Source organism: Garra rufa, chromosome 3 (assembly GCF_049309525.1).
Source record: "Garra rufa chromosome 3, GarRuf1.0, whole genome shotgun sequence".
In the NCBI taxonomy this organism is placed as follows: domain Eukaryota; kingdom Metazoa; phylum Chordata; class Actinopteri; order Cypriniformes; family Cyprinidae; genus Garra; species Garra rufa.
The window spans coordinates 33405433-33420704 of record NC_133363.1 but is presented as its reverse complement, the minus strand read 5'-3'; the positions used below and the strand labels follow the sequence as shown (position 1 = coordinate 33420704).

General features: G+C 35.5%; 1 protein-coding gene across 1 annotated transcript; it reads left to right on the top strand.

Moving 5' to 3' along the window:
- The first annotated feature begins 10915 nt into the window (after positions 1–10915).
- Positions 10916–14579, top strand: gnrhr2 (gonadotropin releasing hormone receptor 2). Its single transcript, XM_073836977.1, has 3 exons — positions 10916–11452; positions 13744–13948; positions 14080–14579. Exons 1-3 carry the CDS (start codon positions 10916–10918, stop codon positions 14577–14579), a joined length of 1242 nt encoding a protein of 413 aa, XP_073693078.1.
- The last annotated feature ends 693 nt before the right edge of the window (positions 14580–15272 follow it).

The following is a 15272-nucleotide window of genomic DNA, read 5'->3' as shown; positions in this document are numbered from 1 at the left end:
CCACGCCTCGCGTTTCACTTGTAGCTGAAAGAAGCCGTGACTGACTCCATAACCTGCCCATAAACAAACAGTACTGTGATTATAGAACATGTTAACATTAAATTAATTTCAGTATTATAATGAATTAAATCAGTTTATGTTATGCAAGACAAAAGGCGTTCCCATCATGCGAAATGACCGCTACTGACGCACATCTCTCGACTGACAGCTCGTCCTTGTATGTTGTGTAAAGTAATATAATTTACAACACAGTAAAGACTTTATAAATTAAATTAAATACAAACCTTTATTTCACTGAAGAAGTGCACCAAATCCGCAAAGCTGAGAACCGCTCTCTCCTGTAGAGGATGCAAAAAGCCTGCGCTCTGACTGTAACTCAGCAGTTACAGAAAAACTACCCAGCACCTGGGTAAAAAAAAGATATTTAAAATAACCTAATAAAACAACTGACAACAAGCTGAACCCAGCCTTTGTGTAAAAAATTAATTAAATAAATAACCCAGCATTTTTAGAGTGCAGAAAATCTACCCACCTGAGTAAAAATAAAAAAAACTACCGAATAAAATGACCCAACAGGCTAAACCCAGCATTTAGGTTAAAAAAATAACCCAGCATTTTTTAGCATGTAACACCAACTAAACTAAATTAAAGATCGTGATCAGGTAGAAATAGCTCTTTAACTTAACAATTACAGGTTAGTACATTTTACTGTGTAGCTCTATAATTAAAAACTTGAATATATATCTAAACATTTGTAACGACTAAAACGCTCAAAATACAAACAGAAGTAATCTTTTCAGTCATTCAGGTAAAAGACAATAGTGTAGACGGCATTACACAGCAGTCATTTAGTGTGGCTATATTCACCGCAAGTGTGATTGTTGGTAATCACTGGTTTTGCGCGGAAGGTCTCTGTGCTTCAATACTCTGAGGCAAAGACAATTTACTGCTGCCTGGAGAATGGACTCAGCAATAGCATAACAGTATATCTCAGACTGTCTTTGGAGGCAGGGTTGATTTACACACACACACACACACACACACACACACACACACACACACACACACACACACACACACACACACACACACACACACACACACACACACACACAGTATTGACTGGTTGTTTTTTCTTTTTTTATCCACCCTACAGAGCAAGACTCACCACTCCTTGTGTTTTCCCATCTGTCTATGGCTCTGCTGGGCCCTTCCAGTGATTCATATTGAGCCAAGCAGCGCTGTACTCAATTATAGCATCATAGACCCCTCTTCTTTTTCCAGCACTTGCATCATCCCACCATCTTCTTGTCTTTTACAATTAAATTAAACAATTCAGCTAGTACGTAGAAGCACTGGCTGAAATGTATCTGGCGATTCTAGTTAGAATTTAGTCTTGTGAGTTCAACCAAGGCCATATACTGAATTAAAGCAAGTGTTTTATTTGTACTATTGTACTTAAAGAGACCCAAGAGAACTCCACAGAGGTGTACTTATGGGTCTCCAAACATCACCTTGTACACAACAATTTTCTGTACATAAAATCAAGCATGGAAGACTGAATTAATGAATTATCCAACAAAATAAAAAAGGTAGCATGCTGGTTATAGTATACTGTTACTTTAGTAAGAAAGCATGTTTATACATGAGTATTGATCACTGTATAGTAATAAGATAATGCCCATACATTGTTCTTGCTCTTGTCTTCCCTATTGAGCCACTGTGGTCTTGACTACAACGTTCAGCAACCTCTGGTCAACTAGGTGGCTCCAATAATCTTTGGATTTATTAATTTTTGTAACAGCAATGAAGGAATGATAGGTAAAATTAAAAGGCAAAACAGGCAGCTTGGTGCACTTGAGTTTAGAGACGGCTGGATAAATGCTCTCTGAATGGAGAATACAGTGCAGGGGGACATCTAGTGATCTAATAGTGTAGTACACTACACTGAGTGAAAATAAAATAATTTATCTTTAATCGGTTTCTAAATGTGACATAAAATAATCTAGTTCATTCATAGTTTATAACCATTTATGTTATGCTTACATGTTATGTCTTAATTGCTGTAGGCTTTCACAGTATTTTAAAGCAAATGGATCATATAAAATATAATCTTTTAATAAATATCACTTTTAGAGCTTTTACCAGAATATCGGTATTACATTAGTGCCACTTTTAGACTCTCATACTGTCTGGATACTATGATTAAAACATATATTTATTTATATGTCCAGTGTAAAAAAAAGAAAGATAAAAATAGAAGTTTAAATCATTGTATTGGTGAGTTGCTGTTTATATTGTTAATGTGAGGATGAACTGTTTTCAAGCTTCTCACTGCTCATGTCTGCAGGAGGGAAAGACAAAGAGAGGGAGAGAGAGATGTAACTGAATATATGTGACATCCACAGATGCAGTCATTACTGGGCAGAGGAGCAGGCAATCTCTCCATTCAGGAGGAAACATTTTAGCCAAGGTTGAACATATCTCAGAAACTCTATTCTGAGTTGCTGTTTCTGCTGTTCCGAATATCAGCATGAATGTGGGCCAGAGGCACGAGACCGCAGGTATTCACAGATGTGAAGAATCGCCTTTAAATTTGAACAAATTAAGTTTGTTAAAAAGCATAAAAAAGGCCCCAAAAGAAAATGACCAATTGTTTCACTAGATAAGACCCTTATTCCTCAGCTGGGTTTGTGTACAGCCCTTTGAAGCTGTATTGAAACTGAAATTTATACCTTCAACCCATTGGCCACCATTGAAGTCCACTATATAGAGAAAAATCCTGGAATGTTTTCCTCAAAAACCTTAATTTCTTTTCGACTGAAGAAAGAAAGACATGAACATCTTGGATGACATTGGGGTGAGTAAATTATCATGAATTTTTTATTCTAGAAGTGAACTAATCCTTTAATAGGCCTAAATTTTAATATACATAAATTATAAATGATTAGTTCATTTGATAAGTGATGTATTCTCACATCTCTCTTAAGTTAAATTAATTTTATGTTTACAATAATTAAATGAATAAAGATAACAAAAGGAAACATGATAAACCAAAGCCGGAACATATGGATAAAAACAAAGGACTTGGGTTTCATAAAGATGCTCAATGTTCTCGTCCCTGAAACTGAAACCGTTTAAAGGCTGCGAGGCTTTCAGAGTAGAATCGGTAGCTCGTCTGAGCTCAGCGTTTGTCCTGCTGCGGGACACATTGACCTTCCTGACAACACTCTTTCACATCACATGTGTCTCTATTGCCTCCAAGCATGATACTTACTAAGCACATCAAACTCTAACTCAAAAACAAAATCACACACGCACACATGGGCATTTCACTATATTAGTGAGGACACTGCATAGACTTCAGGTTAATGATATTTTCTATTCCCTAACCAAACCCCAAGGGTTAGTTAATTTACAAAACAAAAAATTCCTGATAATTTAATCACCCCCATTTCTTCAGGTGAAAAGAAAATTAAGGTTTTTAAAGAAAAACATTCCATTTTCAGTTTTAATGCAGCTTTAAAGAGCTCTAAACAATCCCAGTCGAGATATGGGTCTTATCTAGTGAAATGATTTATACAAATTTATATACTTTTTACCACAAATTCTCGTCTTGCACAAGCTCGACTTCATGCATTATGTAATCATGTTGGAAAGGTCACGCATGATGAAGGCGGAAGTACCGACCCAGTGTTTACAAAGCGAACAAAGAAAGTCAAACGCCCTTTACAAAAGAGGTAAAGCAACGATGTCGGATGACTTTGAATTTGAAGAAGAAAATGACATGGAGCTTTTCATCCTCCCCTTCCTTAAGTAACGAAAGTACACAAACGAAAAACTGTGACTTTTTTGTTTTAAGAAAATGATGATTGTTTTGCTAGATAAGACCTTTATTCTTCGACTGGGATCATGAAGAGCCCTTTGAAGCTGCACTGCAATTTGGACCTTCAACCCATTGGCCACCATTGAAGTCCATATGGAGAAAAATCCTGGAAAGTTTCCCTCAAAAAAACAGAATTTCTTTGTGTCTTATGAAAGAAAGACATGAACATTTTGGACTTTTTTTTTATTATTATAATTTATATACTTTTCATCCATAAATGCTCGTCTTGCACTAGCTCGACCCTTACGCATTATGTAGTAGTCATGTTGGAAAGGTCACGTGTGATGTATAGATATAAGTACCGACCCAGTGTTTACAAAGCAAATGTGCAAACAAAGTCAAACACCCTTTACAAAAAGGTAAAGCAACGATGTTGTACCATTTTTGAAGTTGGAGAAGAAAATGAGATGAGTTTTTCGACCTACCCTACCTTTTTTTAACAGGTGAAAAACCTACCGTGTGTTACTTATGATTACGTAATGTGTGAAGATGCGCATTGTGGTTAAAAAGTATATTCACTTGAATTTTTTTCTAAGAAAATGACCAATTGTTTCGCTAGATAAGACCATTATTTCTCAACTGGGATCGGTAGAGCCCATGAAGCTGCTCTAAAACTGCAATTGACCTCACGCACGACCTCACAGTGTTCTTTAGAACTTCCGCATAAAGATAAGCCAGCTCGTAAACTTCCGCTGAAGCTCATTTTGTATGTGCTATAGGCTATATTAGATGGACACTCTTGAGACTCATCCAGTGCCTCGTTCTTATCAGAAACTGAGAAAAATTATAATTGCAACATTATAAACAATGTTAGCGGCATGAACATTCAGTTTCATATTTAACAACGTATAATTTAAATGTGGAGCCTGGCAATCCCGTAATCTCCATATCTGCATAGTTGTACATAGAGCTGCACAATTAATCGTTAAAAGATCGCGATCTCGATTCGACCCCCCTCACGATCTTAATCCAGCATTTATATGATTCAGGCAATTATATTTTATTCATGTTTTACAAAACTTTCGCTAGCCTAATTACTGCACAGACTGCTGTGAGCTGATGCAGTGACAGGTTCGCCGTTCTCTCCAACATTACATAACCATTTAAACTTCATCTTTATTACATTTAATGAAGATTTGAGATATTAGCCATCAGTCGCTCGCTGTCTCTGACATTCATAGACGACTGACACTGTGCTCCGCTGAACTCGGAAGCGGCCGTTTTTTCTCTCTCAACCAAACTCTGTTCTGGATCTGCACAAACTGCACTGCAATTAGGGGTTGTGTGATGTGATGATTTTTGATGTTGGACAATTAAAAGGTCATTACAATCTGCTTTTGAAGAAATATACTATATTTCACATTCTGTCAGATGCAACTCATGGCGCCTCTGTCTCAATGTAACGTTACTGTTCAATGCGGCATGCATCCACATCAGATGATAACTCAGCGACAGAGTTCCACTCACGCAGGGACGTAATTTCCACTGGGGACACGCTTTTCAAAATCCCGTTGGTGTCCACCCACTTTCAAATGGTTTTGTTAAGGTAATCTTATGGAGTTAGAATTGTTGCTTAATTCCAAATAAATACATTATGATCCACAAATAAATGTAAAGCGATTGACAAAAACCAAGCATATTCACAAAATAAATAAAATGAGATCCACAAATAAATCTTCCACAAACATGAATTATATTCACAAGTAAAAACTGAATTGCAAATAAAAAACATACTCACAAATATTTTTTTTTATTCTACAAACACAACTTTGCCCGGCATTTATATGTGAATCGCGTACTGTGCATTTGTAGATCGCTGCGCGTATTTGTGGATTGCTCTCTGTGCATTTGTAAATCGCTGCGCGTATTTGTGAATTTTGAAACATTTCAAGCGTCAAGACGCAAACTAATCCAACGTGCAACGATTTGGTCAGCCCCACGTGGCCGGTATCTGATTGGCTTAAGTAGAAGGTGGGTGGAGTCCATCCATTTGTGGATTAGTTTGCGTCTTGATGCTTGAAATGTTTCAAAATTCACAAATATCGCGCAGTGATTTACAAATGCACAGAGAGCAATCCACAAATACCCGCAGCGATCTACAAATGCACAGTATGCGATTCACATATAAATGCCGGGGGCAAAGTTGTGTTTGTAGAATAAAAAAAATATTTGTGAGTATGTTTTTTATTTGCAATTCAATTTTTTTTACTTGTGAATATAATTCATTTTTGTGGAACTCTAAGATTTATTTGTGGATCTCATTTTATTTATTTTGTGAATATGCTTGGTTTTTGTCAATCGCTTTACATTTATTTGTGGATCATAATGTATTCATGGAATTAAGCAACAATTCTAACTCCATATTATCTCTTGTATTGTAGAATGCACGCTCAGCGCCTCCGAGACTTTTGCGCGATCATTAAAATGAAACCAAAACTAAAACTCGCACACGCATTCAAAAGCAATTTTAATACCCCGCGTTTAGAAAGCGACTCCCCAATGCGCGCAAATTAGGCTACATAAAATATCTAGGCTGTTATTAGTAAGTGGGCTATTATAAGTTGATTTATGGACCAGCAGAGCAATGGAACCAAATATCCATTAACCCCTTAACTGTTACTCCCATTTTTGAACAGAGATGTGAAAATGTAGAATTGAAACTTACATTTTTAGTGTAATTCATGAACAAAAACATTTTGATGTTGATGTACATTTTTCATGTTAATGCAATGTCTGATTTTAAAATAGCTTGAATATATCATTTATGATTTCTTAAGTGAAATAGGGAAAAAAGGCAACCCGGAAATCTGTTTGTGAACTCCTGTTATGAAGTAGATTTTTGAGGTGCACTCTTGTCATAAATTAATCTATGATATCATAAATTATTTTTCCTACATAATTTGCAACAAAAAAAAGTCAAATATCTATTTAGGAGCCTTAGACCTTTCCAACGATATATAGTTTGCCATAAGGATTTATTTGTAAAATGGCATCCCAAAGAGTGGACGGGTGACAGACATAAAATGTTGATAGGCTAGTGTTTCTAGCTAAGAATCTTTAAATCGCTTTACTCTGACAGAATACTTGTATGTTTATTTTTTAATGTTTAATGGTGATTTTTTTTTCCTTTACATTATTTTTCATCGCATTTCTTTAAATTTAAAGCAAAGTTTATTATGTCTTATTTTACTGCTATTTTACTGCTGTTTGATAACCTAATGTTCAGGGGTAAATCTTTAAAATAAAAAAATTCACCAGAATCGTGAGAGAATCGTGATCTTTATTCTATAAGCAAAAAAAATTGTGATTCTCATTTTATTCAGAATCATGCAGCTCTAGTTGTACATTTAAATGCTGACAGCTAAACACTATCATAACGTGTTTATGCTAACGTTAGCTAGCTTGCCATACTTCTCTTCAAGGACATCTTAATTGTATTTTTGATAATCACTAACTTTCACTACACTGAATTTCTTTTCATCTAAAGAAAAAAAGACATGAACATCTTGGATGACATGCGGGTGAGTAAATTAGGGAATTTTCATTCTGAAAGTGAACTTCTCCTTTAAACCTACCCCTCACAAAAAAATAAAAAGAATGTTTTAAACGATTTAGAAGCCTTTCTAACTAACAAGGTGCAGTAAAATGTCCTCACTAGTGGGCTGTCATATTATTTAACTATATATGTGAGGACATTTGACACATACATATGGAAGCCCGTTTCCGCCACTGAATAAAAAAAAATAATTAAATATTGCGACTTTTTTTCTCAGAATTGCAAGTTGTAAAGTCAGAATTGCGAGATATAAAGTCGCAATTGCGAATTATAAAGTCAGACTTTTTTTCTCTTAATTGCGAGTTTATATCTCAGAATTCTGACTTTTTTTCTCTTAATTGCGAGTTTATATCTCAGAATTCTGACTTTTTTTCTCGCATTTGCGAGTTTATATCTCAGAATTCTGACTTTTTTTCTCGCAATTGCGAGTTTATATCTCAGAATTCTGACTTTTTTTCTCGCAATTGCGAGTTTATATCTCAGAATTCTGACTTTTTTTCTCGCAATTGCGAGTTTATATCTCAGAATTCTGACTTTTTTTCTCGCATTTGCGAGTTTATATCTCAGAATTCTGACTTTTTTTCTCGCAATTGCGAGTTTATATCTCAGAATTCGGACTTTTTTTCTCGCAATTGCGAGTTTATATCTCAGAATTCGGACTTTTTTTCTCGCAATTGCGAGTTTATATCTCAGAATTCTGACTTTTTTTCTCGCAATTGCGAGTTTATATCTCAGAATTCTGACTTTTTTTCTCGCAATTGCGAGTTTATATCTCAGAATTCTGACTTTTTTTCTCGCATTTGCGAGTTTATATCTCAGAATTCTGACTTTTTTTCTCGCATTTGCGAGTTTATATCTCAGAATTCGGACTTTTTTTCTCGCAATTGCGAGTTTATATCTCAGAATTCGGACTTTTTTTCTCGCAATTGCGAGTTTATATCTCAGAATTCGGACTTTTTTTCTCGCAATTGCGAGTTTATATCTCAGAATTCTGACTTTTTTTCTCGCATTTGCGAGTTTATATCTCAGAATTCTGACTTTTTTTCTCGCATTTGCGAGTTTATATCTCAGAATTCTGACTTTTTTTCTCGCAATTGCGAGTTTATATCTCAGAATTCTGACTTTTTTTCTCGCAATTGCGAGTTTATATCTCAGAATTCTGACTTTTTTTCTCGCAATTGCGAGTTTATATCTCAGAATTCTGACTTTTTTTCTCGCATTTGCGAGTTTATATCTCAGAATTCTGACTTTTTTTCTCGCAATTGCGAGTTTATATCTCAGAATTCTGACTTTTTTTCTCGCAATTGCGAGTTTATATCTCAGAATTCTGACTTTTTTTCTCGCAATTGCGAGTTTATATCTCAGAATTCGGACTTTTTTTCTCGCAATTGCGAGTTTATATCTCAGAATTCTGACTTTTTTTCTCGCAATTGCGAGTTTATATCTCAGAATTCTGACTTTTTTTCTCGCAATTGCGAGTTTATATCTCAGAATTCTGACTTTTTTTCTCGCAATTGCGAGTTTATATCTCAGAATTCTGACTTTTTTTCTCGCATTTGCGAGTTTATATCTCAGAATTCTGACTTTTTTTCTCGCAATTGCGAGTTTATATCTCAGAATTCTGACTTTTTTTCTCGCAATTGCGAGTTTATATCTCAGAATTCTGACTTTTTTTCTCGCAATTGCGAGTTTATATCTCAGAATTCGGACTTTTTTTCTCGCAATTGCGAGTTTATATCTCAGAATTCTGACTTTTTTTCTCGCAATTGCGAGTTTATATCTCAGAATTCTGACTTTTTTTCTCGCAATTGCGAGTTTATATCTCAGAATTCGGACTTTTTTTCTCGCAATTGCGAGTTTATATCTCAGAATTCTGACTTTTTTTCTCGCATTTGCGAGTTTATATCTCAGAATTCGGACTTTTTTTCTCGCATTTGCGAGTTTATATCTCAGAATTCGGACTTTTTTTCTCGCAATTGCGAGTTTATATCTCAGAATTCGGACTTTTTTTCTCGCAATTGCGAGTTTATATCTCAGAATTCTGACTTTTTTTCTCGCAATTGCGAGTTTATATCTCAGAATTCTGACTTTTTTTCCGCAATTGCGAGTTTATATCTCAGAATTCTGACTTTTTTTCCGCAATTGCGAGTTTATATCTCAGAATTCTGACTTTTTTCCCGCAATTGCGAGTTTATATCTCAGAATTCTGACTTTTTTTCTCGCTATTGCGAGTTTATATCTCAGAATTCTGACTTTTTTTCTCGCTATTGCGAGTTTATATCTCAGAATTCTGACTTTTTTTCTCGCAATTGCGAGTTTATATCTCAGAATTCTGACTTTTTTCCGCAATTGCGAGTTTATATCTCAGAATTCTGACTTTTTTCCCGCAATTGCGAGTTTATATCTCAGAATTCTGACTTTTTTCCGCAATTGCGAGTTTATATCTCAGAATTCTGACTTTTTTCCCGCAATTGCGAGTTTATATCTCAGAATTCTGACTTTTTTCCGCAATTGCGAGTTTATATCTCAGAATTCTGACTTTTTTTCCGCAATTGCGAGTTTATATCTCAGAATTCTGACTTTTTTCCCGCAATTGCGAGTTTATATCTCAGAATTCTGACTTTTTTTTTCGCAATTGCGAGTTTATATCTCAGAATTCTGACTTTTTTTCTCGCAATTGCGAGTTTATATCTCAGAATTCTGACTTTTTTTCCGCAATTGCCACTTTATATCTCGCAATTCTGACTTTATAACTTGCAATTGCCACTTTATATCTCGCAATTCTGACTTTATATCTCGCAATTGCGATTTTATATCTCGCAATTCTGACTTTATAACTCGTAATTCTGACTTTATAACTCGCAATTCTGAGAAAAAAGTCACAACTGCGAGTTTGTATCTCAGAATTCTGACTATAACTCGCAATTGCGTCTTTATATTTTGCAATTCTGACTTTATAACTCGCAATTGCGACTTTATATCTCGCAATTCTGACTTTATATCTCGCAATTGAGACTTTATATCTTGCAATTCTGACTTTATAACTCGCAATTCTGAGAAAAAAAGTCGCAATATGTATATATTTTTTTAATTCAGTGGCGGAAACGGGCTTCCATACAAAGGTCCTTAGATCACATTTGGCTATATTTTAATTAACCACGCCTCCGGTGATGCTGCGATTCGTTTAGACACGAGGACTGATGGCCAGCTCATCCAAATGACCACATATCTTTTGGGTCACCAACGAGCCATGACCATCTAATGAAGAAAATAACTTTAAGGTATTTTTACGTTGAAGGTTCATTTTGACGTTTTCTGTAGCCTAATTGAAAAGTACAGAAAATAAATAGTTTATGAACTGTCATTTAAAATAAGTAAAGCTTTTGACTCTCTTGGGATTCATTTTCAGCATCCACGTGTTTACTCCTCACACTGATTTTACTACTGAAGCACTACAAAAGAAGCACAAAAGCATGAACTCAACAGCTTACAACATCGACGATGTTTTTCAGACGAACTCCACCTGTAAGTATGACGCAAAACACTTTAACTCGAGCATCACGGAGGATCTTCCTCATCCTCCTCGCCTTCCGCGCTTCACCACCGCGGCTCAGGTCCGAGTGACGCTCACCCTCATCCTATGCGCGCTGTCCGCATTCTGCAACCTCGCCGTGCTTTACTCAGCCAACCACAACCACAGAAAACGGTCCCACGTTCGGCTCATCATCAGCAATTTGGCGGTGGCGGATTTACTGGTGACGTTCATCGTCATGCCGCTGGACGCGGTGTGGAATATAACGGTGCAGTGGCTCGCGGGGGATCTCGCGTGCAGGACGCTGATGTTCCTCAAACTCGTGTCAATGTACTCGTGCGCTTTCGTGACCGTGGTGATAAGTCTGGACCGACAGGCTGCTATTCTCAACCCTCTGTCCATCAACAAAGCGAAGAGGAGAAATAAAGTTCTGCTTTGTGTGGCATGGAGCATGAGTGTCGTGTTATCCGTACCACAGGTAAGAGACATCCTTACTCTGATAAAAGGTAAGATTTGTAATTTTTTTAATAAGAGTCTCTTCTTTAAAAAAAAAAGCATCTTTTGCTCACCAAGCATTTATTTGATCCAAAGTACAGCAAAAACAGTCCAATTTTGAAATATTTTTTATTATTTAAAATCACTAAATATATTTTAAAATGCAATTTATTCCTTTGATTTCAAAGCTGAATTTTTAGCATCATTACTCCAGTCATATGATACATCAGAAATCATTCTAATATTCTGATTTGCTACTCAAAACGCATTTATTATTATTATTATTATGTTAAAAACAGTAGATTTTTTCAGGTTTCTTTGATTAAGTTCAGAAAAACAGCATTTATTTGAAATAGAAATCTATTGTAACATTATAAATGTCTTCATCATCACCTGATCAATTTAAAGCATCCTTGCTAAATGGAAGTATTCATTTCTGTAATTTCTTTCCCAAATAAATAAATTATACTCCAAGATTCCAAGCTTTTGTATGGTATAGTGTATAATGTTACAAAAGTATTTTATTTCAGATAAATGCTGATCTTTGCATCTTTCTATTCATCACAGCATCCTGAAAAAAATACTCAACTGTTTTAAATATTGCTAATATTAATAATAATAAATGTTTTTAAACAGCAAATCATTAAAATGATTTCTGAAGGATCACGAGACACCGAAGACTGTGATGGTGCTGGAAATTTTGCTTTGATCACAGGAATAAATTACATTTTAAAATATATTAAGATAGAAAACAGTTATTTTAAATAGTAAAAATACTTTAAAATTTTACTGTTTTTGCTGTACTTTGGATCAAATAAATGTAGGCTTGGTGGCTTTTTTTGGCTGTTATTAATAAGTTGAATTAGTTCATATTTTTACATTTTCTGTTTTTTTAAGTTATAGTAATTTTGTCATTTTTATTAGTTTTATTGTTTCTATGGTTTTTATTTAGTATATTTTAGTAAATAAAAGGGTACATTTAAATGTAATTAATTTTTTTTTTCAGTTAACATGTTTTATATTTCAAATTATTTTTATTAACCCTTTAACTGTCACCCCCCATTTTGTAACATAAACTTGAAAGTGCACTTTTTTATCCAAACATAAATTGTTATAATTCTTGAATCAAAATATGAAAGTATCAAAAAGTTATATAAGTAAAAATTTACTGTAAAGAAAATGCACTGTAGCCTACTCATTTTTTTTATTTATATAAAAATATTTATAAAAACTATTAACTAAATATTTTACATAACAGGTTTTATTTAGAGCATTCTCTGTCAATATTACATCTATCACAAAACAAATATGTAATATTGAGACTTTTCTGACAATATGTAATTTGAGACTTGACACCATCCACTAAGAGGGAGGAGCGCCATTGAAGATTTTCCATGGTAACACAATGTAACACAATTTCAAAATGGTTTTCACAGGATATAAGATATATATATTTTTAATGACTGCTAAATATTTAATATGAAAAAAAAGACTACGAAAAAAATCCAGGAGGGGGTTGATGAATCAGCCAATCAGTTTATTTATTTAAGTATTTTTATGGTTTAGCTGTAGTTAAAGGAGTAGTTCACTTTCAGAACAAAAATGTACAGATGCTGTACTCACCTCCTTGTCATCCAAGATGTTCATGTCTTTCTTTCTTTAGTCGTAAGGAAATTATGTTTTTTTAAAGAAAACATTTCAGGATTTCTCTCCATATAGTGGACTTCTATTGTGCCCCAGAGTTTAAACTTCCAAAATGCAGCTTCAAAGTGCTCTAAACAATCACAGCTGAGGAAAGAAGGGTCTTATCTAGCAAAACGATTTTCTAAAAAAAATTACAATTTATATACTTTTTAACCTCAAATGCCTGTCTTGTCTAGCTCTGTGTGTACTCTGTTTTGAGATTAGAAAGTATATAAATTGTAAATGTTTTTTAGAAAATAAGCAACCGTTTCGCCCTTCTTCCTTGACTGGGATCATTTAAAGCCCTTTGATGCTGCATTTAAACTGCATTTTGGAAGTTCAAACTCTGGGGCACCATAGAAATCCACTATATGAAGAAAAATCCTGAAACGTTTTCCTGAAAAAACATAATTTCTTTACGACTGAAGTAAGAAAGACATGAACATCTTGAATGACAAGGGGGTGAGTACATTATCTGTTAATTTTTGTTCTGAAAGTGAACTACTCCTTTAACTACAATAGAACAGGCCTGTTGATGGCTTGCAATAGAATATCTTTAAAATCTATACTTGTAATATCCTCTTTGTCCAGGTGTTTGTTTTCCACGTTGTGGTGATTGATTCCCCCAAGCGGTTTATCCAGTGTACAACCTACGGCAGCTTTAGCTCACGCTGGCAGGAGACACTTTACAACATGCTTACCTTCACCTTCCTCTTCCTCTTACCACTCTTCATCATGATCTCCTGCTACACCAGGATACTGTTTGAGATCTCCAAGAAAATGACTGAAGACAGCTGTAAGTTCTATTTAAAAAAAAAACATAACAGTAACTTCTTGATCAGTTTGCAAGTGACATTACCCTGAGGTGTCTTTACTCTAACTGTCAAGCTAACGTCTTGTTTCTGTTGTGATCTTTGTCACATCCAGTGCTGTCCAACAAAGTGCAGCTGCGCAGGTCTAAGAACAACATCCCTAAGGCACGCATGCGCATGCTGAAGATGACTGTGGTCATTGTGCTGTCATTCATGGTGTGTTGGACACCCTATTACATGCTTGGCCTCTGGTACTGGTTCTGTCCCGCTGGCCTGGAGGAAACAGTGTCCCAATCCCTCTCGCACATTCTTTTTATATTTGGCCTGTTAAATGCTTGTTTGGACCCCATCATCTACGGTCTCTTCACCATTCCACTTTGCATGAGGCACAGACGGCGTGAACATAACATTGTAGCCTTTGAGCTGGAGAACACGAATAACTCTTTGATGACCTCCATCAGAACTTCCACATCCTCGCTCACTTTAAAGAGACTGACAGTTCAGCAGACTTCTAAAGAAAAGCTAGAATGGGACGGAGAGGATGTGCACAGGATTGGAGATGATGGGGCAAAGAATGGTGTGGCCTTTGCAAGTCATTCAGCCTGTACGGACTAAAAGCCAAAACACATGAGTGTTTAAAGAGCCCCTTTCACATAGTAATACCAGTAAATTGCCATAAAATTACTGGAACGACTTTATTGGTAAATACAAAAATGCACTGTTCACACAGGCAACAATGTTCTATCTTTAACCAGTAAAGCACCATTTACACATCGCTTTCAAAATACAGGTAAATTCTGTGACATCATTAACCAGAAATGACTTCTAAATGGCTGCACCTCTCAATTTTTGTTGATGTTTTAATTTTTGTGTCAAATGTTCACATCATAGACTGTAAAAAAAGATGGATGATGCATCTCCGCTTCATTCCATTTAGGAAAGTGAAGCCAATTCATCTTAATATGGCCCCTGCCATCTTGGGGGAAATTACGTCATTTGGAGCCAGATTCTGCGCAGTAGAGGTTCGTTTGGAGCCAGATTCTGCGCAGTAGAGTCGTGAGGCGGAGCCGCGGTAGCAAAATCCCGCCCAAACTCCCGCAGACCCAATCGCACGATCACAATCATGACACCACACCCCGTTTTTATAGCATCAAATAACTGCCTAAAAGCTATAACTTATTAGAAAAACGAACACCTGAACATGAATCAGCATTATAAGAACTACCTCACATGATGGAAACCATCTTTGGAAAAAAAATATTAAGTGTAATTCGATTTTTTAGTTTGGCTCACGTCCCATTAGATTAC

Excerpts from the sequence above, each read along its gene's own strand:
- gnrhr2 (XM_073836977.1), top strand. The coding sequence starts at position 10,916 with ATGAACTCAACAGCTTACAACATCGACGATGTTTTTCAGACGAACTCC. Across the intron at positions 11,453-13,743 it reads TCGTGTTATCCGTACCACAG|GTGTTTGTTTTCCACGTTGT; the intron begins GTAAGAGACATC and ends CTCTTTGTCCAG. Across the intron at positions 13,949-14,079 it reads GAAAATGACTGAAGACAGCT|TGCTGTCCAACAAAGTGCAG; the intron begins GTAAGTTCTATT and ends TGTCACATCCAG.